This window comes from Rhineura floridana, chromosome 1, assembly GCF_030035675.1.
Source record: "Rhineura floridana isolate rRhiFlo1 chromosome 1, rRhiFlo1.hap2, whole genome shotgun sequence".
In the NCBI taxonomy this organism is placed as follows: Eukaryota; Metazoa; Chordata; class Lepidosauria; order Squamata; family Rhineuridae; genus Rhineura; species Rhineura floridana.
The window spans coordinates 248,703,679-248,731,450 of NC_084480.1; the positions used below are offsets into that span (position 1 = coordinate 248,703,679).

Here is a 27,772-nt window from a genome sequence, read left to right on the forward strand (position 1 = left end):
CCTGGGCTAAGTCAAAAGTGTCTGCCCCACAGACACTGAGTAACACAGCACACTTCTTCTCTGACTCTGTAATGTCATTTGCTGCCAAGTAAAATTCCAGCCTGGCTGCATAACTTTCGCACTTGCTGGGACATGCAGTGTTAAATTCTTCAAGATGCCCTTGGGTGGCCATAATCCACAATATACACACTGACCTGGAGTGCTTTGCAGTGGTTTCCACAAGGCCCAAGCTGATGTCCTAATCCAGTCTAAGCAGAAATGTTCTCTCCCTTTCAGCCTCTAATGCATGAAGAAAACACTCTGTGTGCCTCAGTAGATCCCATCCTCGTCGCCAGTGAAAAGTATCATGAAGGAAAAGGCCACACAGATGATCTAAACAACAAGAAGAACTTCACTATAACTAATCGTATAAAGGGAACAAGGCCCACAAGCATAGTGCTGCTTGTAAGGCAGCCCTGGAACTGAAACTACCACAACCTGTGGCTGACTCAGCAATTCCTGGTATGGCAAGCCTGGAGGGCCAATACACTATACCTTCTTTGCAAGACTGTTTGCATTTCTAATTGAAAACTTAAGGTTACATTTCAGCTGGCTGGAGATCTTCTGCTGAAATTCCAGATATTTTGTTAGCCGGAAGAAAGCACCACTGAGTTCAATGGAGCTTATTTCCAGATAATTATATATAGGACTGCAGTTATTTATGGTGCCACAAGCCTCCTTCCAAAAAGTCTAGTTATTCATTCTTCATTTTTGTGCTAATGTTTCTTTACACAGGCACCTGCATCTTTGGATTCTTGTTATGGGCATGGCTATGAGGGTAGTCATGATGAGATTTTATATTCAAAATGTGCCACTACAATCACTGAAGTTGGTTTTTAGTAAAGTGTTCTCAACCCTCATAAACCATTATTATTTTCAGAGGGGAAACCATATTAGTCTCTTGCAGGCAAACCAGCAATCTTGTGGCAACTTAGACTAACAAATGTCAGCTTCAGGGCTGGGGGCTGGGCAGTAATGAAGCAGCCGGCAGTTAGCTGGGCAATAAATCAGTCAAGGCCAGGCAGGTGACGGAGGCCGGCTGGCAGAAGAAAGACTTGACAAACTAACCAGTAGCAGTGTCCAAGAGCATTGTCCAGGTAGGGAAGCAGAGTTCAAAAAGCCAGGGGTCCAGTCCGAAGGTCTAGAGGCTAGCAACAGCATTACACATGAGGGGTCACAACCGACGTTGTAGTCAACAGTCTGCTGCAGCCATAAACTGCCTTTTATAAGACTCCCTAAGCCAGGTGCCCGTGATTAGTCTCCCAGCTGCTCAGAGCTGCTTGTTCTTAAACGACCCGACCTCTTCTTTCGTTGCTGTGCTACTCACTGGTGTCTCCTTTCTGCAGGGAGGAGGGGAGCCTCCTGTTCATGCCCAGAATCCAATTGAGGGGCTTCAGCCAGGTCCTGGACATTCTCCAGCTGGGGAAGAGCCAGAGTTGTGTCCTCAGGGGTTCCACTAGTTCCTTCTCCTGGGTCTGCCAACTCTGCCTCTTCCTCTTCCTCCAAGTCCTCTCAAGGGGACATGACAACAAACTTATTATGGCACTGTCTGTACCTTTCTGTGTTTCCTTCTGATTTCACACTGTTTACAGTTGCCCTCCCCCACAACATGCACATATGTATCTGCAACTCAGGATAACACTTCATGCAACTTTAGTCCACAAAAGCTTACACCATAATAAATTTGGCAGTCTTTAAGATTTGTTTTATACAGATACATTATTTTAGACATTGGCAGACTAATGTCTAAAGAGATATGACTTTATCTCCAAGATAAATCTTGGAAATTATTATTTCCAGAGTCTTTCCATACATAGATTTTTCACATAATTTCAGACTCAGGGGAAGTGCAGATGACCCCTTGATCACTGTCCACTTTGTTTTCTTAGAGTCAGCTATAAGGGATTGACTGGGTGGGGCCAAGGAATAATTAATGCTTCACTGGAGGAGGGAGAGGTACCAATTACTGTAAGAAGATGGTGGTATATCCCCTTATTAAGAGGACTTCCCTGGACCCAGAAATAAATATTGCCCCGTGGTGAATATCCCCTTTTGGGGCAAGATGCTCAAGATGGTGATTTATTTCAGGCAGACTTGGAGGAGTCTAAATATCTGAATCCATTTCAGTCTGCTTTCATGCCCAGTCATGGCACTGAAATCACTTTGGTTATCCTGGCTGGTGACATTTGTCAGGAGAGAGATGTGGAGAGTGCAACTCTGCTTGTTCTTGACCTCTCAGTGGCTTTTGATACCATAGACCACAGTATACTCCTGGAGTGGCTCTGGGGGTTGTGGGCACTGTACCTCAATGGTTCTGCTCCTACCTCCATGGCTGTTTCTGGAAAGTAATTATGTGTGTGTATGTGATGTTCTGCACCTTTAGAGCTGTCCTATGGTGTCCCACAGGGTTTGATTTTGTTCCCTATGCTACTTAACATCTATTTGAAACCTCTGGAAGTTGTCATCTGGAGATTTGGAGTGAGGTGTCACCAATATCATCCACATATTGGACACCCAGATTTATCTTTCTGTTCCATCTGAATCAGGAGAGGCGTTAGAGGTGTTAAACTGTTGCCTGAGGCAATTATGGGCTGGATGTGGGACCCACCCTATTCTTGTGACTGTCATTTGTTTTAAACTGTAGTTAATAATTATATTTTTAATTTGCTGTAATCTGCCCTGCACCTTATGGTGAAGGGTGTGTAAGAAACTGAAATAATAATAACAACAACAACAACAACAACAATAATAATAATAATGATGATGATGATGATGATAATAATAATATACATTTTTTTTAAAATGACTGCTAAGCTTACTCAGAAAACTCTGGTGAGTTCGAAAGCTTTTTGAAAGTCCAAGTGCACTATATCAACTGGATCACCTCTATCTATATGCTTGTTGACACTCTCGAAGAGCTCTAGTAGGTTAGCGAGGCAGGACTTACTCTTGCAGAAGCCATGCTTGTTCTTCTACATGTTTGGCTATTTTATCTCTAGCAATGCTTTCCACCAGTTTTCCTAGAACAGATGTTAAGCTAACTGGACTGTAATTTCCAGCAACCACCCCCCATCTCATTTTTTAAAAAGCGGTGTTACATTGGCCACTTTCCTGTCCTCTGTTATTGTGGTGGATCTTAAAGACAAGTTACATATTTGTGTTAGAAGATAAGCTATTTCACATTTGAGTTCTTTGAGAACTCTCGGGTAGATGTCATGCAGACCTGGTGATTTGTTAGTTTTTATTTTATCAGTAAGGTCTACAGCTTCATCTTGTGTCATCGCTATCTGCCTCAGTTCCTTAATCTCCCTTCCTGCAAAAGTTAATTAAGACACAGGGATCTGCTCTATATCTTTCACTGTGAAGACAGTGGAGAGCCAGGAACTGGGAAGGGGCAGGAAATGCACTGTGGATGGGGGAAAATATCAGTGGAGGCCCTTCAAGGACCAACGTATGTAAGTCAGCAGCTCTCCAGGATTTCAGACAGGATGCTCTCCTAGCCCTACCTGTATACATGAACGAGGTCTTTCAGGCAGTTTCAAGGGGATTGAACCTGGGACCTTCTGCATGCAAGGCAGATGCTCTATTACTGAGCTCTAGCCCTTCCCCAAACATTGGTTCCCCCTGTACCTGCCTCTCATTGGCCCTGGTAACATGTTCCCTTTTGTGCAGTCCACCCTATTACTATGAGGAAGCAGAACATGAACAATTATCACTGAACTTATGTTGGGAATACAGAGACAAAAATCTTAGCATTTGGAACACCTTCCAAAGGCGGGACCAGAGGAAAAAGTGGATGGTGGAGCAACAAATGTAAATGTTACCTTTGTAGAGTAGGCTAGTTTCTAAACACACACACACACCCTTCTGTATCCTCTGTCTTGACAAGCAGGGGACATTATCAGAGTTGAAGGGCACATTCCAGCCAGACAAAACCACTTGGGATGTGAAGCAGAGAAAGATGTGACCTGGGGTGAGTTCTGAGGGCTGGCTAGAGAAGGCTGCAGGGCCTTAAAGGATCTCAAGTTTTCCTCGTGAAATGCCTTTGGAATGTTCTTCCAACTCACAATTCATTCCCAATCAAAATGACATTTATTTGTTATGACATCTAATGGTCTAACAAGGTTTTTAGCTAACTGTTTTACAATGATTTAAGTGTACTTCAAAAAGAAAATGCAGGGATGAATCAAAACAGATAATAGTTTATTTACAACATCTAAGTGTGGAGCATATAGCACAATAGAAGGGAAACAAGATAAGAATCTATTATTGACAGTAAAACATCTTAAGTAGATTATTCCAAATGTTACACATTGTGATTCAGAAGTCTATTATCACATTAGTTTGGATCATATTGAATGAAGTTGTAATAACTTTTTTTTAAAATGGCCATATGTATAGTACTATTACTAGTTTATCCCATATCATTGGTCCTACAAATGGTAGATATTTTATCCTTCATGCATCTTTAAATAGACTTTTATAAAACTTGATTCTGGATACATTTCTGAGATTCCAGAATGGGGTGTTTTGTGACATCTCTTCTTTTTTTTTTACTTCAGCTTTGCATGTTGACTTTGAGGTTTCTTTTGGCTCTTCACCTGCAGAGGGGCACAAGTGAGAAGCAGAACACCATGTGCCCCCCTATCCACATGCTTCCAACCATAGTGAAACAAGATCTGATACTCTTATTTTTTATGTGTATCTTTCAGTATGGTGGAAAAAATTGCATGTATCCTAACGGATAACATTCCAAGGAAAATTGCTGCCTTTTGTACCAAGCATTTCAAATTATATTGATGCAACTGATTAAAGCTAATTATCTTTGTTGAGAATTGCTATATATATAAAAGGCAAACGCAAGAAACACACATTACATAATTAACATTCTTGTTGCCATTTCTGCCAGTACGGCATTGGGAACTGTGTGTACACTATACACATGCAAACTCACTCTCTCTTTCATACACCCGTGCACCACTGATCAAAGTTCTGCTTATGGTACTTTCAATACCCACATTTTCAAATTATTTGGTGTAACTTTTGGAAAAGGAAGAAAAGTTAGGACTAAGCCAACAGTGACAATAATGCACTTCTTTCAAAACCATTCCTAGGATTCCATGCTGGTCTGGTTAGGTATACAATGTGGGATAAACTATTGAGCCTATCTGGTGATGGGATATGTGAAGCTGTATTGGTCACTAAATGATTTACTGTGCATCGTGTGCTTTCTCTGAACAACTTGGCAGTAACATTATCTCAAATATAAGATTCACATATTACATCAGTGTGAAAGGTAGCTTAATAAGCCACTGAAATAACTTGTAAGTGCATCACAGTTGATGAGTTAACAAAATGTAAAGTATAAACATGCACGATAAAGCATTACCAAAATACAAATTTAAAGAGAAAAGGCTTAGGTAAAAAATACAGTCAGAGATTTATGAAGTGAAGCTTCAGTGTATAACCAAATAGTAATTGTTATACCAGTGCAAAAGATTTTAGAAACACAACCAAGGATACCTATGCTATTCACGTTACTAGTGAAATGAAAACTCTGTACCTACTTCCAGGATTATATATATAAAACATTGGCTGATGAATCTTTCTGAAAGACACTGAGAATTGTCATAATTTTTTTAAGAGATATTTTGCTAGACAGTTTTTGTAAACTTTTATATTACAGAGATCTGTGAATGGTGCCAAATAAAAAGATATCATTTTGATCTTTTTTTGGAACAAAGTAAAGAAGAACTTCCTACATCAAGATTGCAAGACACATGATCTTGAATCAATAAATTGCTCTTGATGAAGGAGTTCCAGTGTCATCCACAGAGCTCCCTTTAACATGTTTGCAGAGTCACTCCACCGTTGATGAATGGAACAGCTTACATGTGTAGCTCTGTATGTGCATCAGGACACATATAGACTTCTGAACTGGGATGATAATTAATTGCCACACCTGTAGAAACTTTTTTGTATACTGCCTTTTGACCATCAGATGGCTTAGAATGGTAAAAAAAATACATAGTTCATTTACTAAGAATGTAAGAAACACCAGCTGGATCATGCCAATGACCCATCTAGTCTAGCATCCTGTTATCACAGGAGCCAGCTAGATGCCTATGTGAAGCCCTGTAAAAAGGACCCAAGAACAACAGCACTAGTCAGGCCATTAGTATCTTTCTTAGGGTCTTCCTTTGGCACACCTGGGAATTTTTGCTACACAGTCCTATGCATTTTTACTCAGAAGTTAAGTCCCACAACATCCCAATGGGGCTTAGTTCTTAGTTAGTGTAACTTAGTAAGTTTAGGACTGCAGTCTTAATTGGATTTCTTCATTTTGACTTTGCTGTACTCTCAGTTCTTTCCTTTTTGTGCGGAGCATTTTTGTGCTGTTTCATGCTTGACAATTTCGTTAGTTGAATGGTGCTTCCATGGAGGAAAATTATCCACTGGTACAGCATCCCTAATCATCACCATTTCTTACAGGACCAGGTGTTCTTGGGGTGATTCTGTATATTTGTCATGTTTCACTAACAAACCCTGAATGGGGACAGATGAGTCCCATACAGAGAGCCTCAGTCATAGCAAAACTCAGTTCTGACTACATTCACAGAAAGTGTAAACGTTACTCCTTTTTGACCAAAAGCACTTGAAGCGTATAAATGGCAAACTCGCCATTCAGCAACACAGTGTCACACAAAGTTGCAAGCTATTCCATGTGCTTGATGCATTGAAAGTTCACAGATGCCATTTAACTGGTTTGTTGATATTATTACTGTGTGGAGATCATGTGGCACCTGCCCACACCTCTGCTGACTATTGCTTTCCAGAATATCTACACTGGGTGTGAGCACAGTGGAACAGACATGTCTGCAACTGCTACATGTGGCAATCTACATGCAGTTTGCCTGGATTTTTCTTGCACATAAGAGCTTTTTATATAGGAAATACATTGCATTTGAAGCAGGTATAAAATAAATCTTTTTAACAACAAAGTATTCAAAAGCAAACCATCAGTTACCAAGCATTTTCCAGCAGTATTTTAAAGAATTAATAAAAGCCTGCTTGTTATACTTTTTTTTAAAAAATCACACTGTGAGCGAAATAGTTATGTAATTTTAACATTTCAGGTATATAAAACTGGCACAATAACATTGTATTTGTTTGAATGAGTGCACTGAAAACAGATCAGCCTTTGTCTTCTTTTTGATATCTGCATATTTTTATGGGACATGACCCACCAAAAATTAACCATTAGGTCCCGTTGATTTCATTGAGAAAGTTAAGCATGTGCATAAATGTCTCTTATTAAAAGTATCTGGAATTCATAGTGCTTAACTTTGGCAGGAATGCATGCACTGCAGGATGGAGTATCATACATATAATGAACAAGAGGCCTTCAACAGTTCTAACAATAGTATGCGATACAGCTAATCTTATGAGAACTTTTTCATGGAAGCACAACAAAGTGGGGGTAGAGCACCCTCCACTTTCAAGCTTATTTGTCAAAAGGAGAAGGCTTTCTTTGGGGAGGGGTGTACAAAGAGTGAATATGCCAATTCTTGTTTTTAAAAATAAAATTCTTTCCCCAAATGTAGCATGGAAGGGGGAAAATGATAGGACTAGCTTGGAAGGGAGAAATAAGGCAAATGCTTCGGAAGCATTTGCTGTATTTTGCATGTTGATTTTGCTGTCACTGTCATTAAAATTCTAATCAGGATTGACAACAGCAAATTAAGTGTCAGAAGAACAATCTGACAGACACTTTGTTTCATGTCTATAGGCATAAGTTTCATCTGTCGATCTGATTGACAAAGATTGCTATTTCTTGCTCATAACTGCTTGCATTAAAACCAAAGCCTCTTTCAAAATTCACCGGGGGATGAAGAGAGAATAAAAGAATTCCCCTTACAACTATCACCTAAAGAATATTTATGAATGTGGCATAATCTAGGAGGATCCCTCAACATAGTTAACTGCTACTATTTCAACAGAATGGAAGTGTGGTCTGATAAATGGCTAATTCATTGCTGCCATCTTCCTACCATTTTATGATATCGCAGGTAGCTAGTTTATAACAGATCTGTCTCTTTTATAGGTGGAAGGCTATCTGTGGGCATGCTAGTAGACTTCTCTCCGCTTTCAGTGGTCCTTGCTAGTCATACAGATGATAGCACCTCATTGCTTGGGTCTCTTCCCTTCTTATCATCACCCCTCTCAAGGTCAATGACATGGACCATTCCAGGCTTCAGGAGCAAATCATCAGTCTCCACCTGGCTCCTGGTGTCTTCTACTTCTATGTATTTTCTTTTGGATTGTTGGCTTGTTTTAGTAAAGGCTTCTTTGAAACGGTGTTTGAGTTCAGCATCAGGACAGTAGACATATTCATAAAGGGCACCTGCAAGAACTGCTCCTATAATTGGCCCCACCCAATATATCTGTACAAAAAGGGGGGGGGAGAGAAAAATACAATAGAGCATGGATTAGGAATAAATTTCAACGAAATGTTACAAGTACAAGGTTCATTGTGCACATTACCTAGATTAACATGGTTGGCACCTCCCCCCATTTGTTGCTGCAGGGAAGTGTGACTCTCAGCATCCTAACTTGATAAGCCGGCTGGCATGTGTACATGATATATCAGCAATGCGCTGTCCAAGAAGGTAGGCACATAAGGTATCACTGGGACATAAGATGAACACAAGTGAACAATCAAGCCACATTAACAGAAGATTTATAAGTACCTGGAGTGCTGTGTCGTTATTGGTGCAGAAACACATACATACACGCAATGATAAAATCATATCTTATACCAAAGAACCTTAAATATGGTGACTGCAGAACAGCTAGTATTCTCTTAAATTCTGATTGAATGATGGCCTGTTATTTTATTGGCAATGCCTTTATTCATGAATCAATCAGCATGAAATAGCTTTTGATGAAATGGAACCAACACAGCATATGAACACTTGAAGTTAAACAGGATGGCACCATAAATGCTACTGGTCTCAGCAGTTTCCTAATGTGTTTCCTAACCCTTCCCTACACCAAAAATGGAAAATTGGTGAGCAATTCAAAGCAAGCTCATACACATACAGTCACATAGAAACAGGCTAGTTGTACTTCCAAGTTCTGAGAGTAATTATTGCAGAGCCCCTTGAAATCTAACTGATTAGATAAGTCAGTTGCCACATGAGATAACTGACCTTTGCAGGGGCATCCTGTTTAACTGCAGGATAGTCTCACAGACTGTTCTTATGGACTATATTCACTAACAGGCAAAAAAACCCTTGTGGTTTAAGAAAGTACCTATAGCTAACAGATATTTCTATCAAACTTTAAAAAGCAGGGAAATTGGGCAGCTATAGTGAATGCACCAGGGGAGCAGGAGACCTGACCTCCTCTCTGAGATGTTGGACTGCCCTACCATTTGTAAAAATGCAAACACAATTTGGGTTGGTCTTTCACAGTCCAATCCACTTGCTGTGTAGCTTGGAAGAATTTGGTAGCATGTGTCTCTGAGCATATGGGGAGTGGTGCCAACACCTGCCATCTCCAAAGATGGAGAATTACATTTTTGTATGTTTGTTGGTGTTCTTCTTACTTTGCTTCTTTCCTGTGTTACTACTGTTTCTACAGAGAATCTAACCTAGAAAATTATATTTCTCTCACTATTCATTCTAGAAATCTATGTCAAATTTAATTTTATTAATTTCAAAGCTTTTTTATTGATCAATGTCATATGATGATGAAGACAGCCTTTCAAACTGGAGGTTATGTTCTATTTTCTATTTTGGGGGAATTAACAGTTGAATCTGAAACTGCAGTTTGATGTAAAATCAGACTGAATACAATATGTTACTACTCTAGCTGTTGGAAAAAACAACCTTGGCCTGCCCAAGATGGATGCTTTCAGCCTGCTATACTTAAACCACTCCACTTAAGGAAAGGTGGACACGCTGAACACACCTAGAATTTTGCTAGAATATATTTCACCTCCCATTGTTTCATCTTGTGTAAACTGAGACACTCCTCATGTCCATTGGAAACTATTCTGCAGAATAATCAGTGCCATTATTCCACATTTGTTTTTGGTGCTTTTTTTAGTGTTGCAGTGTTGCTGTACTTCACATATTTACAGAAACAGAAGCAAAAGAAAATGATTTCCTATAGGAATCTTCACTAAATTGGAAAGTATATCAAACGTATTTAAAGTGACTATCTGAACTATATCAACTGTGTCTTAATATTGTTGCTTCCTCCCTGCTAAAACAAGATCAGCACAGCACATGTCTTGTTTCTGTTATTTGGGCTGATTGCAGGTGTTGCCACCACTCACCATATGCTTAGAGGCACATGTTACCAAAGACTTCCAAGCAAATTATTCCACAGGAGGTGGATTGGACTGTGAAAGACCAACCCAAATTGTGTTTGCATTTCTACAAATTTGTAAGACAGTACAATATCTCAGAGAGGAGGTCAGGTATTCTGCTCCCCTGGTGCATTCACTATAGCTGCCCAATTTCCCTGCTTTTTAAAGTTTGATAGAAACATCTGTCGGCTATAGGTATGTTCTTAAACTGCAAGGGTTTTTGCCTATTATTTGCCTTCTCTGCTTTTTAATCTGGGAGGTAAGAAATAGGATTGTTTTCAAGTTTGCTGAGAATGGATTGATCATTTGCATGCTTATTGAGTTCAATGGGATTTGCTCCCTGTAACTGACCAGAGGGAATGGGGAGGGGAGGAGGAGGAAGCGCAGGAGGGAAGGGAAGAGGAGGGCAGGTTTGATCATTTGCATGCTTACTGAGTTCAATGGGATTTACTCCCATGCAATCAGTATATGTAAAACTGACCATGGAGGGGAGGAGGAGAAGGGGGAGAGAGGGAGTGCTGGAGCGGGCAGGGGAGGAGGAAGAAGGAAGAAGGGAGGAGGATGGGAGAGGAGAGGAGAAGGAGAAGAAAGGGAGGTCTGATCATTTGCATGTTTATTGGGTTATAATGGGATTTACTTCTGTGCAGTCATGGTTAGGATAGGTAAAACTGACCATGGAGGAGGAGGATGGGGAGGGGAGGGGAGGGGAGGGGAGAGGGAAGGAAGAAGGAAGGGGAGAGGGGAGGGTAAGGAGAAGGAGGGGGAAGGAAGGGATTGGAAGGGGAGTGGATGGGGCAAAGGAAGGGAGAGGGAAGGGGCAGGAGAGAGGGGATTGAAGGGAGGAGTAGGGGCGGGCAGGTTTGATCATTTGCATGCTTTTTGAGTTCAATGGGATTTACTCCTGTACAATCATGCTTAGGATAGAAACTGACTTGGAGGAGAAGGGGGAAGGGGAGTAAGGGGAAGGGGAGGAGAGGAGATTGGGTGGGCGGGCACTGGGCAGATGGGAAGCCCCTTTCCTTTCCAACAGGAAAATATTGTGAACAGTATCATTGTTTTTCAGGGTTTCCCCCACCTTTTTATTCTACAACAGTCACGTGTAGTCTCCTACCCAAAGTTAAACCAAGCCCTCTCGTGGCTGTATAATTAATTCTGTTTCAATACAGAATCCAAGCCAATACCGCTGATGTCTTTGATTCTTCTGTGACACTACAAATATATGCTTGTATGCAAAAACAACAGAGTCTTTTGCCACCTTAATGGCTAACAAATTTATTACAGCATAAGCTTCTCTCACCTCCCCAGATACTGTACCAAACTTGTGCCTAGGTAGGGTGAGATACATGAAGAAAAACTTGAGACAGTCCAATTCCATCATTTCCAATTTTTTTTTTTAAAGCAAATGAAAGTAACATAGTTAAGTGCTCTGGTAAAAGAACAGAAGACCCTTGCTAGGTCAGACCAATGGCACATGTAGCCTAGCACTCCGTGGCCAACCATGGGAAGCTGACTTGAATGTAACAGTACTCTCCCACTTTTGATTCCCAGCCTTTGGTATTCAGAGGCTATGTGTGTTTGGTAGAAGAAGATTTACTTGGAACTCCTGATTGAGACTGTTTTTTCTTCTTCCACCTCCCCACGGACTCATGCCTGGCAAGACCATAGTATTCCCGATCTCTGTGTATGGAAGTTGGATAGTGAAAAAAGCGGATAAGAAAAAAAATCAACTCATTTGAAATGTGGTGTTGGAGGAGAGCTTTGCACATACCATGGACTATGAAAAAGACAAATAATTGGGTGTTAGAACAAATTAAACCAGAACTGTCACTAGAAGCTAAAATGATGAAACTGAGGTTTTCATACTTTGGACACATAATGAGAAGACAGGATTCACTAGAAAAGACCATAATGCTAGGAAAAACAGAAGGGAGTAGAAAAAGAGGAAAGCCAAACAAGAGATGGATTGATTCCATAAAGGATGCCACAGACCTGAACTTACAAGGACTGAACAGGGTGGTCCATGACAGATGCTATTGGAGGTCACTGATTCATAGGGTCACCCAGTGCCGAATTTAGACTTGGTGAGGCCCTAAACTATATAAAGCTTGGAGGCCCTTTGTTAAAAAATTATACCAGATATTATACAGCCACGAGAGTGGCTGTATGCTATAGTCAGTGGGGATTTTTCACATTCCGCAATATTAAATGGAAAATATCCACCCATGCCATTCTGAGGCTTCCCATAAGCTCATTTCAAAACAAAACCTATAGTTCTGAACTCAGAAACGCTTGCTTAACAACCCTGTCAATTTTCATGGTGATACACAAAACAGTCAGAGAGAATAGAGAGTTCAAAGTCTAAAAAGAGAGAAAAAAAACTCAGAGCCCTTTTGGACTTTTTTCTGCGAGTTCTCATAATCTGTTGAAATTCATTAAATATCAGCCATGTTCACAGAGTACCTGTAATCCTAATACTGACCTTGCCCCATACTCTGACCATCATCTACTGCAGTTTAAAAGTTAAAAAAATGCCTGGTTGATTTTTAATTAATTTAAGAAAGTTTGGCTGGAAGCCTATTATAATGCGGGGCATGCTCAGTAAGGACCAACTGTCAGTGTTCTAAAAGCCTCACAGCTGCTGGGCTTGGCTAATCAGAAGGCCACACCCACACCAGACTTGATTTCACTTGAGACAGTCATGGCTTCCCTCAAAGAATCCTGGGAAGTGTAGTTTGTGAAGGGTGCTGAGAGACTCCTATTCCCCTGAGAGAATGGTTAACAGTCAGCCACTCTGATTAAAGGTCTGTGAGGGGAACTGGGTGTCTCCTAGCAACTCTCAGCACCCTTCACTAACTACACTTCCCAGAATTCTTTGAGAGAAGCCATGATTGGCTTTGAGCTATGGCTTTGAGAGAAGCCATGATAAATTCTTTTAAATTGTTTTTAAAAGATGTGTTTTTAAATTTGTATATTTGTTTTTAATGTTTTTAGTTATTGTAAACCACCCAGAGAGCTTCGGCTATGGGGTGGTATATAAATACACTAAATAAATAGATAAATAAATAATGATTGTCCAAAGTGTAATAGAGGCCTGGTGTGAATGTGGCCAGGGACAGCTTTGTTTTAAATTTGGGTGGGAGGTAGGGTTGCCAGGTTCAGGGCCTGAGACTGATCCTGTATCTTTAGGAGAAGAGAAAGTCAGCCAAGTGCAGGTGTTCTTGCAACATTGTAATGGGAAAAACCACAAGGTAGAATTGTCCCTTCCCCCTGCCCAACTGTGAAAGATACAGAAGACGTCTTGGTTGGCAGGCCCAGCCTGGTCAGTTTTACCTGTCCTAATCATGATTGCATAGGAGTATATCCGATTCAACTCAATAATCATACAAATGATCAGACCTGCCTTTTCCCTCCTTCCCCTTTCCTCTCCCTTTCTCCTCCCCTCTTCCTTCTTCTGCCTTCCCTGCCCACTCCAGCCCTCCATCCCTCCCCCCAGTCAGTTTTACCTATCCTAAGCATGATTGCACGGGAGTAAATCCCACTGAACTCAATAAACATGCAAACGACCACATCTGTCCTTCTTCTCCCCTCCCCCTCCTGCCTGCTCCCATCCCAGTCCTCCCCTCCGCCTTTCCACCCCTCCCTCCTCCCCCTCCTCCTTTCCCCATCCCCTGTGGTCAGTTTCACCTATCCTAAGCATGATTGCCTGGTGTGTGTGTGTAAATCCCACTTAACTCAATAAGCATGCAAATGATCAATCCATTCTCAGCAAACTTGCAGAGGATCCCATTTCTTACCTCCTGGATTAAAAAGCAGGGAAATTCACTAATAGGCAAAAAAACCTTGCGGTTTAAGAATGTACCTATAGCCCACAGATATTTCTACCAAACTTTAAAAAGCAGGGAAATTGGGCAGCTATAGTGAATGCACCAGGGGAGCAGGAGACCTGAACTCCTCTCTGAGATGTTGGACTGCCCTACAAAGTTGTCAAAATGCAAACACCATTTGGGTTGGTCTTTCACAGTCCAATCCACTTGCTGTGTAGCTTGGAAGAATTTGGTAACATGTGCCTCTGAGCATATGGTGAGTGGTGGCAACATCTGTAATCAGCCCAAATAATAGAAAGAAGATATATCCTGTGCTGATCTTGATTTAGCCGGGAGGAAGCAACATTATTAAGACAGTTGATATAGTTCAGATGGTGTCGTATCCAGGATAGGACTCAGGAACCAGACCAGTTGATGAAAGCAATTCAGTCTTTATTAAAGTAATATCCAGACACAAACTACGTCTTCTCATGAAGTTGCACTACAAAAACATATCCTGCGACATACAAGAGAGTTGACAGAACAAGGGGTCACTATCTCTCCCGTCCCTTAAGAAGGGGGAAAACGGGTGCAAATTCTCTCACTCCGCCTCAAAGTGCTCTCATCCACCACCCTTCTCTCCCCCCTCTGTTCTCTTCGCTTTAGCTGCCTCCTGGTGCGCGGTGAAGGAGGAAGCACGTCCCCCTCCCCTTCTGAAGGCTCTGACTCTGGTATGGGTGAAAGCGGGGGGGGCAATGTTTAAACTGTCTGGCGGTTTCTCTTTGCTTGTCCCTGGCTCAGGAGGCCCTCCCTCTCCCTCTAACTGCTCTGAACTCAAGGGGGGAGAAGGCGTGGGAACTTCAAGGGAGTCTGTGAGTCTTCCAAGGTCTTTACTGCTAGACAGTTCTATCTCTGGGATTTCCTCCCCCCCTTCTCCTGCTTCTTCGCACAACTCAGGATAAACGACCCCCTCCCTTTCTTCATCTTCTGAATCCTCAGGGCCCCAATCCTGCATCCTGACAGATGGTCACTTTAAATATGTCTGATTTACTTTGCAATTTTAGTGAAGTTTTCTATAGGAAATCATTTTCTTTTGCTTTTGTTTCTATGAATATGTGAAGTACAGCAATACTTTGCAAAATTTATACTAAAAATCTCCAAACGTAATTGTGGAATAATGGCACTGACTTCTGCAAAATAGTCTCCAGTGGACCTCAGAAGTGTCTCAATTTGCACAACATAACAGTGGGAGGTGAAATATATTCTAGCAAAATTCTAGGTGTGGTCTATGTTTTTAATTGATCGTGAACACCTTGCCTTAAATAAAGTGGTTTAAACATAGCAGGCTGAAAACATGCATCCTCTTTTTTCCAACAACTAGAGTCATTGCTAAAGTAGCAGCATATTGTAATCAGTCTGATTTTACATTAAACTGCAGTTTCAGGTCTAACTGTTAATGCACCCAAAATAGAAATAGACCATAACCTCCAGTTTGAAACAAAAAAGGCTATCTTCACCATCATATGACATTGACCAATAAAAAGGCCTTGAAATTAATAAAAATAAATTTGACACAGATTTCTAGGATGAATAATGAGGGAAATAAAAGTTTCTAGTTTAGATTCTCTGTAGAAACAGTAGTAACACAGGAAAGAAGCAAAGTAAGAAGAACACCAACAAAGATACAAAAATATAATTCTCCATCTTTGGAGATGGCTGGTGTTGGCACCACTCCCCATATGCTCAGAGGCACATGTTACCAAATTCTTCCAAGCTACACAGCAAGTGGATTGGACTGTGAAAGACCAACCCAAATGGTGTTTGCATTTTGACAACTTTGTAGGGCAGTCCAATATCTCAGAGAGGAGTTCAGGTTTCCTGCTCCCCTGGTGCATTCACTATAGCTGCCCAATTTCTCTGCTTTTTAAAGTTTGGTAGAAATATCTGTTAGCTATAGGTACATTCTTAAACCGCAAGGTTTTTTTGCCAGTGAATATATATATATATTCAGTACACATAAAATTTTAAAAGCCCCCCCCAAAAATTCTGAAATTTTTGACGCCCCTGCGGATTGTGAGGCCCTAAGCTGTAGCTTGTTTCGTTTATGCCTAAATCCGGCACTGGGGTCACCATAAGTTGTAATCGACTTGAAGGCACATAACAACAAGTTTGTACTGGATTGCAAGCCAGGTTGATGGCCATTGCTATATCCTGTGGAAGTGAATGGGAAATACCCAGATATAATCACTTACCCAGTGGTGTTCCCATTTTCCCATAATAACCGCAGGTCCAAATGACCTAGCAGGGTTCATGCTGGCACCTGTGTAGTTGATCTGCAATATATTTAAAAGGAAGACTGTTAATCATTATTAAACAACGACTGAACATCCACATGTTTTTTATGTTCTTGTAGTGGGGTCAGTCTGTTGCTAGCACTGCTCCAAATCCCTTAAAGTAATCTCTTGTCCAAGTCACCAATGCCATTTTACCTACACTTCTTTTGCACCCAGGTTGGCAGCTAATGGGGTCTGAAAACATTTCTCAGTGGGCCAGATTTGGCCCATGGGCTTCCAATTGCTGAAGTCTATCCTGAAGACTCCTGCCAGTCCAGAAGAGGTGCAGATGAACCAGAGACAGTAACAGAGCTAAGGTATGGGACTGCTAGTACAGCCTTACCAGGACCACAAGCACCCCTCTAGACCATTTATACTTCATCATATAAGACAATGAGATAATGGGGTCAATGATCAGTAGCCCTATCTCCCTTTACTGTTTAGAGTGGTCAAGTTGTGGTAATACCTTGTGGTGCTCAAAGATAGAGCTATTTTACTCTGGACATAACAACTCACTGGTGAGGCTTCAGATGCAGATATTTAAAGACATGTATGTGTACATGGCTATATTACCCCACACTTAACATGTTTGCTCCAAGAACATTTCCATCACACTTTTAGTGTCTCCTGTGAAACAGACCAGGATTATTCCTATTTCACAAGTGAAAGAATATCGTTTCAAAGCAAGAAGGCAGTGATTTGGACCAAGTGAGTCCAAAGATATTCTGACACATACAAGCTTTGCCTCAAATCTACTATGGCTGTGCACGGGCTATGCAGTAAGATTCATAAAGCATTTTAACAACATGTACTTTATAGTTAGCTACCCAGCAAAGCGTGTAAGTCAGCAACTTACAGCAAACAAGTGTCCGATAGCAACCGACAATCCAATTGCTAATGCCACTGAACCAGTAACATCACTTCGTTTAGAATCACAGCTGGCAAAAATAGTAAAGACCAGCTGGAATGTAATTATCAGCTCCACCAGTAGTCCATGGCCAGCAGACAGGTCTTCATGTACCTAGAGAAAGGAAACACACTGGAGATCCAGGAAGCATAGAAAAAGTGTGAGCTTCTTGTCTTTTGTCAGAAAAATATAATTTCCTCCCCACTGATTAATGCTGTTTCAAACCAAATGTGTCAGAAGTGAACTTAAGAAAAGGGAAATAGGAAGAAGATTGTTTTAAATGATTTTAATGTTGCATTTTTATATTGTTGTAACCTGCCCTTGAACTTTATGGTGAAGGATGTGTAAGAAATTCAATAAATAAAAATGATGATGGATTAATTTAAAGACTTCTAAATAACAGCCCTGAGCCACTGGCTGGGATAAGGCTGGGAGGCACTGCTTTTGCTGGTTCCAATCCTTCTTTAAAGGGTGGTCCAGGTGGTAGTGCCAGGGGACTCCTGTTAAGACTCATTGACCACCAGTGGCTTACTGAGTCCCAAAATGTTATGTTTGGTCCCTGGTGCTGTTTAACATCTTGACATCATTAACTGCCCCCCAAGTCCTTTCATTTTTTTGTAATATGATAACACTAATGTCTACAATATGTATTTGTTGCAGACATGCTCCTCTGTTATTTGTGATACTGTTTCAGCTTCCTGTGGCCCTGAGAGCAACATCATGTAGTTGGGATACTAATGTGATGTCCATTTTTAAATGTAGAATTGACAAAGCAGTTTGCATGTTGTGTTGTATGCAATTCTGCACTGGTGCAGCAAGCCTTAGAACTGGGCTTTTAGTTACCATCATATCTGGCAGAGACTTGCCAGATTTGGCCTACCACAAGCTGCTGTCTCATATATACATATATAGTATAAGTACTTTTGTGACGAGGTGCGCCTGGCGCCAACACTGTTATCTTTTCGGCGCCAAGTCAAGACTTTCCTCTTCTCCCAGGCATTTTAGCATGTGTTTTATATTGTTTTAAACTTTTAAATTGTGTTTTAAATTGTTTTTTAAAAGATGTATTTTAAATTGTATTTTTTTTTAGTTACTGTAAACCGCCCAGAGAGCTTTGGCTGTGGGGCGGTATACAAGTATAATAAATAAATAAATAAATAAATAAGAGAAGAACTCTGGTTTGTAATGAGATTTTCACGTGATATCCTCAAGAAATACTTGGCTTTTTATTTTCCTTAGGAGGACTGTGATTCAATGTTCTATTATAAAACCATTAATTAGCTCTAACTCAATTAATTTCAATTTCGATTAAAAATAGGCAGCATGCAGCTCAAGTGCATTTTAATGTCCTACAGTGAGGCTAACTGATGGGATTTCTTATGAGTGGAGAATGAAGCCAGAATCAAAGGCACAGCCTATTTTAAAGAACTCTGCCATCTTAAATGTATGGAGTTTTCAGTCATCATCATAACAACATAGATTTTAACACACCCTTAGTTTCATCTTAAAATTTCATTTTGCACCTTTGTGTCAAATCATTTTAAAAGTTTAGAAAATAATATATATATCAGAGCATAATTGCTGAGCATGAAGTCTGTCAGTAAGATAAATCACATAAAAACACTCTCTTATTTTGAGTTAAAGAATAAATGCCACCTTCTATTTACGATTAGCTGGTACAAACTGCCTTCCTCCACCACTACTCCGTGCTCCCATGAAATAAAATTTTAGCAGTCAATTATGGACTTCTGTGTGGAGCCTGTTCTTATGAATGGTTTCATGATGCACTTGGCAGCCTACCTATCAAGATTTTTTTTAGAAAAAACAGTTTATTGAACATATGCTAAACCCATTCATAGGAATGGGTTCCATTTGGTCTTCATTTCAAGGTGACTATCCAAAGACCATATTTTCATTAAAAAGACAGTCATGTGAATCATATGAGAAGCCACTGTTCCATATGCGGAGGCACACTCTCAAAATAGTTGCTTGTAGATTATTTAACCCTGACCACATAATTGTCCTTCGTTAATACAAATTCGGACATTAACATACATTTAAATGATATTAGTCTTTCAGTAAAGGTCCTTAGGAGTCTTCTCACAAATCTATACACAAACGTGAGTGTTTTCAGACATAAGGCTTATATAAAGAGCTTGGTATTCTTTTTATGAACAGCTGACTGTTGTTAAGGTGGACTCAAGATAAAGCAGAAGTAAAATACTGTATTTGTAGTAAGAATGAGCACTTGTGCCAGTGTAAATGCAATTCAGATGTAAAACTATGTTGGCAGGAATGATCATTTGCATCACAAACTGACTGAAGCAAGAACTGCTTCAAGCTTCAACAGCCAAAAAATAAAAATGTGTAGTCTTTCATTCTAAGTCAGTACATCATGTTCCCTCAGTCACCATAACTGATATATTAGATTCTACATTCCATTATTTCAAAGCTCTCTAAAGATGTCCACCCTTTTATAACTCTTCCACACTTTCTAGTGCATGACCACAGCCAATGCAAATTATCCACCCACTACAATATATAGATAAATCAACAGTATGCATCTTTCTGGATTTAAACTGGAGACTTCCTCTAAGGTTCAGGTTCTGATTTATCATGTTTCATAATAATAAATAACTCCAACCCCCCCATCCTACCTGGGTAACTCCCATGCCCCCTACTACACTCTGGGGGGTGACAAGGTAGAGAATTCCTGCCCCTGCGATGGCACCCAGGCATTGGGCTGCAATATAGAAGACTGACTTGGCAAGGCTGATCTTCCGAGTGCAGATCATTGCAATAGTCACAGCAGGGTTAATATGGCCCCCACTGATGTGTCCAATGCATTGCACCATTGTTGCAATGCTGAGTCCAAAACAGAGAGCAATAAGGACCATGTCAACAGGCAGAGGTTTTTCAGCTGCACCCCAGTTGATTGTAGAGCCAAGGCTGAGGAGGACAAAAATTAGCATTGCCAAAAATTCTGCTGAAACAGCTTTCCAGAAAGACTGAGTCCAGATGCCTTTAAATGCCACCATGATGGCCTCACACTTACACAGACGTCCACACTTACTGAAAAAGAAAACAAAGCAACATCAGGAGCTGAACCAGGAGTCTTAATACTCATAGTATCATCCACAGAAGAACGGTGATAGTGACAGGCAAGATGGTGTAAAATATAAGTGATGTCAAACCAACTGGAAGCAGTGACAATAGGGGTGAGAAATTAAAAGGCTTGTCTTCAGTAGGCTCCAAAAAGACAACAGAGATGGTGTCTGTTTAATATTTAAGGGGAGGGAATTCCAAAGGGTAGGTGCCACTACACTAAAGGTCGGCTTCATACGTTGTATGGAATGGACTTCCTTATGAGATGGTATCTGCAGAGTGCAGTGACTGTCTGGGTATATAAGGGCATATGATCTTTCAGGTATCCTGGTCCCAAGCTGTATAGGGCTTTACCCACAAAAACCAACACCTTGAACTTAGCCCAGTAGCTAATGTGCAGGCAGTGCAATTCTTTCAGCAGTGGGGTAACATGTTCAAGATGTTCTGCCCCAGTGAGCAGTTGTACTGGTGCATTTTGAACCAGCTGCAGCTTCTGGACCAACCTCAAAGGCATTCCCATATACAGTGCATTACAGTAATCCAGCCTGGAAGTTACCAGTGCATGGGCAACAGTGGTCAGGCTATCCCAGTCCAGAAACTGCTGCAGCTGTCTTACCAGCTGAAGCTGACAAAAAGGCACTCTTAGCCACTGAGGCCACCTGGTGACAAAGATGGATCCAGGAGCACTCCCAGACTCTTTCAGAAGGAGTACAACCACATCCAAAGCATGCAATTGACCAATTATCTGGACTCGGGAACCGCCTACCCACAGCACCTCCATTTTGCTTAAACAGTCAATTTATTCGCCCTCATCTAGCCCACCACTGAGTCCAGGCACTGGTCCAGAGCTTGCACGGCCTCTCTCAAGTCAGATGTTACTGAGAAATAGAGCTGTGTATTGTCAGTGTGCTGCTGACACCTCACCCCAAATCTCCTAATGACCTCTCCTTACGGCTTCGTATAGATGTTAAACAACATTGGGGCAGGATAGTATCCTGCAACACCCCATAGCACAACTGCCAGAGGGGCTAAAGACAATCACCCAATGTTATTATTTGAAACTGACCCGGGAGATAGGATTGGAACTACTGGAAAACAGTGCCTCTGACACCCATCTCACTGAGTATGCTCAGAAGGATACCACGGTAAACGGTATCAAAAGCAGCTGAGAGATCAAGTAAGAGTAACAGGGTTGCACTCCCCCTGCCCTTCTCCTGATAAAGGCCATCCATCAGGGCGACCAAGGCTGATTCAGTTCCATAACGAGGCCTGAACCCAGATTGGAATGGGTCAAGATAATCGGTTTCATCCACAAGTATTTGCAATTGCTGCACCACAACCCTCTTGATCACCTTCCCTAAAAAGGGGATATTTGTGACCTGGCGATAGTTGTCACAAACCAGTGGGTCTGGGGTGGTCAGATCACCACCTCTTCAGATTGGCTGCAACCAATATTGTGATGTACCACTTTACTTGCCCCAATAGGAATGAATGACAACCAATCATTTATATGACCTGTACCCTCACATTGCTGTGGGAGAAAATGTCCAAGTTCCATGTTTGGATGGATACATTGGAAACATGAGTCATTTTCATCTTCTCTTCCCCACTTCCTTCCATGTAGTATCCAAAGCCACCCTAACCAGTAATTTAAACCTGCATGCAACACTGCCCAATACTTCCTCTAATGCATCATACATCAGAGATACTGGTTTGCTGAGTGAGCAAATTTTGAAGTTAAAGAATCAGACCTCTGGCTCAGTTGCCTGTGTTTAGTCCCAAGGAGCCAACCTAGGTCTTGAGTGACCAAAGGGCTAAACTTGTTTGTACTGTTTTTTACTATATCTAGAAGTAATATCACTCATTAGGACCCATGATCAAAATCCCTAGCTAAGGGGATGGCAACTGATAGTGTAAGTTCCAGGCCTTTGCCTCTGCATGCTATGACCCTGACCCTGACCCTGACCCTGAGCAGAGCTCTAGCACAAAATAAGTGACACCAGTTGGGTCAAGAAGACCAGCAGTATAAGTAATGCAGATGTTGAACCAAGGCCCCGGTGCCAAATCTGAACCAAAGACTGTCAGCCAGCAGCCTTTGAGCCACAACACCTTCTGAGACAGATTCCCCAGCAGAACTGGTTATCTTTTACACAGACTCAGGACCAGGACTCAAAGACTGGATTTGGCATAAAGCTTTATTACAGCAGTCAGTACAGGAACACAGCATCCAAACATACACGGCATATCAGGATACAGAACAGGTGCAAACTAGGCATGGAAGCAGTAACAGAGAATTGTTGCAACAACCTTATTACACCCAGACACTGTAAATAAAAGAGAGGTGGGTTGGCACTATACTTGCCCAAGCCAACTCTAGCACTTTCTAGCCTTTGTGGTAAGGCAGGGGCTCCTTCTGGGAAGAGATGCTGCTTCCTTTATCTGAAGCCTCCTTTTCTCCAGTCTGCATGACCTTGGAGAAATAGTTATCTCCAGCTCTGACAAACTACTCTCATTCTTATCTCTCTGGAAGAGTCCAGTCTATCTACTCAATGACTGGGCTGGGTGCCAGTGAGGATTCCTTTCTCTCTGTCATAGGCGGGGGCGGGGGGGCTTTACTGCCATTGATAGTCTGACTAGACACAAAGCTGCCAGGTTTCTAGAAGCATTTCTCCCGTGTTTTCCCCAACCCCCTCCACAACATCTGTAATTCACTTTCCATTCTCTCAACCTTGCCAAAGGTCATGGGGCCCATGACACAGACCAGGCAATGCAGAAGGCACAAAATGACTGATAGGCAACAGAGTTCTAGGCCAGAGACCTACCACTTTAAGGCTTTTCAAGAAGGGGGCTGAGCTTGGAAAAGATAAGCTGTCCCAAGGTGGAGTAGGTCTTATTTGAGCACCAGACCTTGAGAGAGCAATTTGTCTGCTTGAAGCTATCCAAGGTCCTGAAACTCCAGCTTGATGCTACTTAGCTAGTTAAGCCACCCTTGGATGTCTGTTTTGCCCTATGGACTTCCACTTATGGTTAAAATAGGATGGTGCAACAACTAGGATTTCTGCTGTACAGGCTCCTCTGCTTTCTGAACTTACACTTCCCTGCCTCTGATCCTTCTGGCTTCTATATGCTTCCCACATCACCTGCCTTCATCCTCTCCTACCTGACCAACTGGACTCAACCTTGCCAATGCAAGGAAGTCATATCCTCATGACATACTTGAGTTTTTCAGGTGTCTCTTGAAGACTTTTTATGCTACCGGGCCTATGCAGTTGCCGCCCTTGGCTCCTGCTGGGAGGAAGGGTGGGATATACATAAAATAATAAATAAATAAAGTTTTCTTGAGTAGCTAGCCATTTTACTGATTGTTTTGTATTGCTTTTAAAGTTTATGTTGCTGTACATCACCCTGATGTTTTGTGTGAGAGCAGTATATAAATCCTTGTATAAATACAAAAATAAACCACAGCTTCTGCAGGCTAAAGTCTGAAAAACTGTGCTGGGAAAGGTTTGTTTTGTGCCTATTTGTCAACAACGGTATCAGTGCTGAAGTCCCTTTTTATTCAAATTTTGGGCAGACAAAATATTTCCATTATGTCACCATTATCCATACTGTTGCAGTCATTATACAATGTTACCACAAAATAGCAACAATGTCATATTTTGAACAAGCTGATACAGTTCACCTGACAAAGTTTACGATAAGTCAGTGACCAAAAGCAGCTTCTGAATTCACCGTGGGGGTAATGCATTAACCAACAGCAAGTATTATTGGATGGCACAACTTGAATTCACAAGTTGTTTATGAGGCTTCAGAAATGGTGAGATTTTGAACACAAGTGGAAGGGCAACTTTGGGTGGCTATAAATTAATTATCAAGCTGCAAGAAAAATATTGGGTGGCTTGTTAATGAGGTTGGCATCGTTATTTGATGAGATGTAGAGTACCAGCATTCAGAGAATCCTTGTTTTTCATCTCTTGAAGCAATCACTTAACTTTGGGCTTAACTCTACCCAAAATTCATGACAATGCTATCCTTTTCCCAAGCCCAGCAGCATTTTAGCCTAACAGCCCTGTGAGGTTTTGTTTGTTTGTTTTTTTAAAAACTAAACTAACCCGATGAATTTCACAAGTGAGCAGGGATCTGAACCTGAGTTTCTAACACCCACACCCAACAGTATGGCTCTGGGAGGGAAGGAAGAAAGGTAGGGGGCTAATAAAGGGCTTCTATTTGCCCTATCTTAATGGCACTCTGTTCCAAGCCATTTCCATTCTCATCCATTCAAAGTTGCCCAGTGCACTTTTACAGACATGGCAGTCTCTGCAGATTCACCCTTCCCAGAAGAGGAGAATCCTAACTATTAGCGGAGAGAGCTACTGCAAGTTCGGAGAGAACAGCTTTACGGACTGTGTGCGTGTGCGCGCGCGCATGTCTTTCAGGGAGCGCCACTTAGTAACTCAGTGGGAGGAAGGCGCAAAAGAGAACAAGCCAAATATTGCCTTTGCACCGCACGAGAATTGATTCCTTTTTTCCCCCTTGTGCAAAACATGCAGGGTTAGGAAACGTCAGCAAATGCCGAGGAAGGCAGTGCTGGTGTCTAGAAGGGTCTGAGCTTCAGATGGGAGAGAAATTTTGAAGACTTTAACTTTTTACTTTCGGGTATTGCGCCTAGAATGCCCCAGAAAGCAAACTGGAGCAAAAGCATTGAAAAGTGCAATAGGGTTCCCTCGCTAGACCCTGACCCAGCGACCTCGTCTATTTTTACCAGGCAGAGTAACACGACCACGCGCAAACTGCTGGCAAAGGTACATTTTTAGGTTCCTTTCCAAATAGGTGAAAAAGACGGGGACTGCCCTTGACCTTTAGCGCACACAAATCGTCTCGGTCTAACGTTTCAGAAGGAGACAAGTTATTGGTCCACAGGCGCGCACAGACACCCGCATGCGGGGGGGGGCGCTCACACGTGCACCCTTGTCTCCTTTGCAAACGCGGGAGATGCACAGGTGCGAGTTTCTCAGGAAACTTGTTTGTTTGTTTGTTGAGGAGGAAATCTATGCTGCCAACAAGCAACACCCAGTTGCGGATATTGGTCAGTCCAGACAGAGCTCAAGCTAGCAGGAGAGTTAGGCAGCCTGCAAAGAAGGATCGGTTGGCAAGACGAGGAAGCAATCGATAAGCCACATTCCGAGGCCAGCAACTTACAATCGGGGGTGAGAGCGGAGTCCCGATCCGGTCGCGGGAAGAGGCCAGCAGGCGGCCCGTCCTGCGCTGTGGGATTGCACGGGAGGGAGGGTGGCAGAGTCGGGGCGAGCGCTTTGCCGAGGCTGCGGGAGGGCTGGCGCGGAAGCGGCCGGGACCCCCGCGACGGCCGAGCAGCGGCTCCCTGGCTCCGCCCCAGCTCTTAGGGGCTGGCCGCGCAGCGCACCGAGGGGGCGGCAAGGCGCTTCACTCTGTCTGCCGCCCCCTGGAAGAGAAGCCCTCGAAGCCCTGGGCAGACTCTCTTCCTGATGCTTGCCTTGATCGCCTCGCGTCCTCGCAAAGGTCTTTGCTTTCCTTTGCGCGATCCGCCTGCCCCCCGCCCAACATAAAATAGTGAAAGTCACACGCTCGGCTTTGTAAACGGGACAGTCCCCAAGAGCTCGTTTTGCTTTTTTTTTGGGTCGCCGGAACAAAGCGGGGCTTGTTTATTTCTCCCCCCCCATCTTTCTTTTCTTTGGAACTGCTGCCTCTCTACATGCATCCCAACGCCAGTCCCCGTCCAACCCTTCATAGCACCGCGATCACACGCAGAGTTAGGAAAAGGGGACCCGACGGTGTGTTGGAGGGCAGCCAAGTTTTTGCATGGCATTCTCAAAAAGCGCTTGCAAAAACGAAATATATTGCTGCAGTGCACCCTTCCTTCGGCTCAAGGCATCCGCCCGTTGCCTTTCACAACAGAACCAGGCCAGCGCAAGCCTTTTTCTCGCCCGCCTCGCCTCGGCTGACTCGCCCCTATCAGTTGCCTTTTCTTTCCCGCAATCGGACGTTAAGCAGACATTTCGGCGTCCTAAAACAACCGCCGACTCTCGTTCAACCCCCCCCCCCCGGCGCCTCGACTCACCCCCGGCAGCCTCCCGACGCGCTTCTGTCGCTCATTCCTTCCCGGTTTGTGCGCCTGGGCGAGACGCGCCGGAGCTGGGAGACGGGGAGGGAAGAAGTGGACCAGCGCGGAGCCCTCTGGGGAGTCGGATTACTCTGCGCCTGGTGTGGTGGGGTTTTGGGAGGAGTGGAGGGAGTCTGCCGACCAGATGGCAAGTCCTCGCTAAGTTATATTTGAACTCCAAATAACTTTTCCTTACCTGATCAGCCTCGAGGCACTCTGGAACCGCCCCCCAAAGCACAGAAGTCGCAAAACAGAGCAGAACCAAAAACGCAGGCGCGCATGTAGTTCACGAAACCAACGGTGACAAATCTTAATTGACTAAAGCAAATGCAAATCAAAAGCCTCGTTTACACAAGTCTTGCTTGTTTGTTTATAGCTATTTTCTATACCGTCTTTTCCGGTAAAATGCCCTCTCAAGGCGGCTGGCAAAAGCAATTTGTTATTTATTTATTTAAGGCATTTATATATCGCTTTTCAACAGCTGGTATAGCACAGTGGGGAGGAGAGCCTGGCTGGGAGCCCAGAGTCTGTGAGTTCAAATCCCTGCTGTATCTCCTGGGTGTCAAGGGCCAGCTAAAGATCACCCCCACAGTGAGTGGCTCAGGGGTTACCTGCCCTGCCACCTGTGCAGCCTTGGGCAAGCTGCATAGTCCCAAGGAGCCCAGTTGCCCCCCAGCTGGCAGTTGTGAACAAGGAAGGGGCTGGCTTGTGCAGCGGTGGCAAGCTGAGCAGGCCCTAGCCAGCTAGGGAGGACTAGCCTCACAGGGAGGCAATGGTAACCCCCCCCCCAATACCGTTTACCATGAACACCCTATTCATAGGGTCGCCATAAGTCAGGATGACTTGAAGGCAGTCCATTTCCTTTAATATTCACTAGGAAAATAGCATGGGGCAAAGTCTCCTTTTCCCTAAGTGCTGCTTCCCCAATCACAACCAAGGGTTTTTTTTGCAGATGCTTTTTTTAAAAAGCCAGGAGAACTGATAGTGGTTTCTCTGTGGCACATCTGCTTTGGTTGGAGCACAGAAACCCACCTTCTACTATCAAATCGTTGTCCCATTGGGCTCAGT

The 27,772-nt window shown here is 42.7% G+C and overlaps 1 protein-coding gene across 1 annotated transcript; it reads right to left on the reverse strand.

The window, feature by feature from the left end:
- Positions 1-4,259: 4,259 nt before the first annotated feature.
- On the reverse strand, positions 4,260-26,863 carry AQP4 (aquaporin 4). Its single transcript, XM_061597589.1, has 5 exons — positions 26,663-26,863; positions 20,118-20,532; positions 17,410-17,574; positions 16,473-16,553; positions 4,260-8,483 (listed from the first exon to the last, which is right to left on the reverse strand). The coding sequence occupies exons 1-5, from the start codon at positions 26,695-26,697 to the stop codon at positions 8,205-8,207; spliced, it is 975 nt and encodes a 324-aa protein (XP_061453573.1). The 5' UTR covers positions 26,698-26,863; the 3' UTR covers positions 4,260-8,204.
- Between the last annotated feature and the right edge of the window lie 909 nt (positions 26,864-27,772).

Coding starts and splice junctions, on each gene's coding strand:
- AQP4 (XM_061597589.1), bottom strand. CDS start 26,697: ATGAGCGACAGAAGCGCGTCGGGAGGCTGCCGGGG. Junction 20,533..26,662: donor GCGTCGGGAGGCTGCCGGGG/GTGAGTCGAGGC, acceptor TTTCTTTTTCAG/TAAGTGTGGACGTCTGTGTA. Junction 16,554..17,409: donor CTATCGGACACTTGTTTGCT/GTAAGTTGCTGA, acceptor AATATATTGCAG/ATCAACTACACAGGTGCCAG.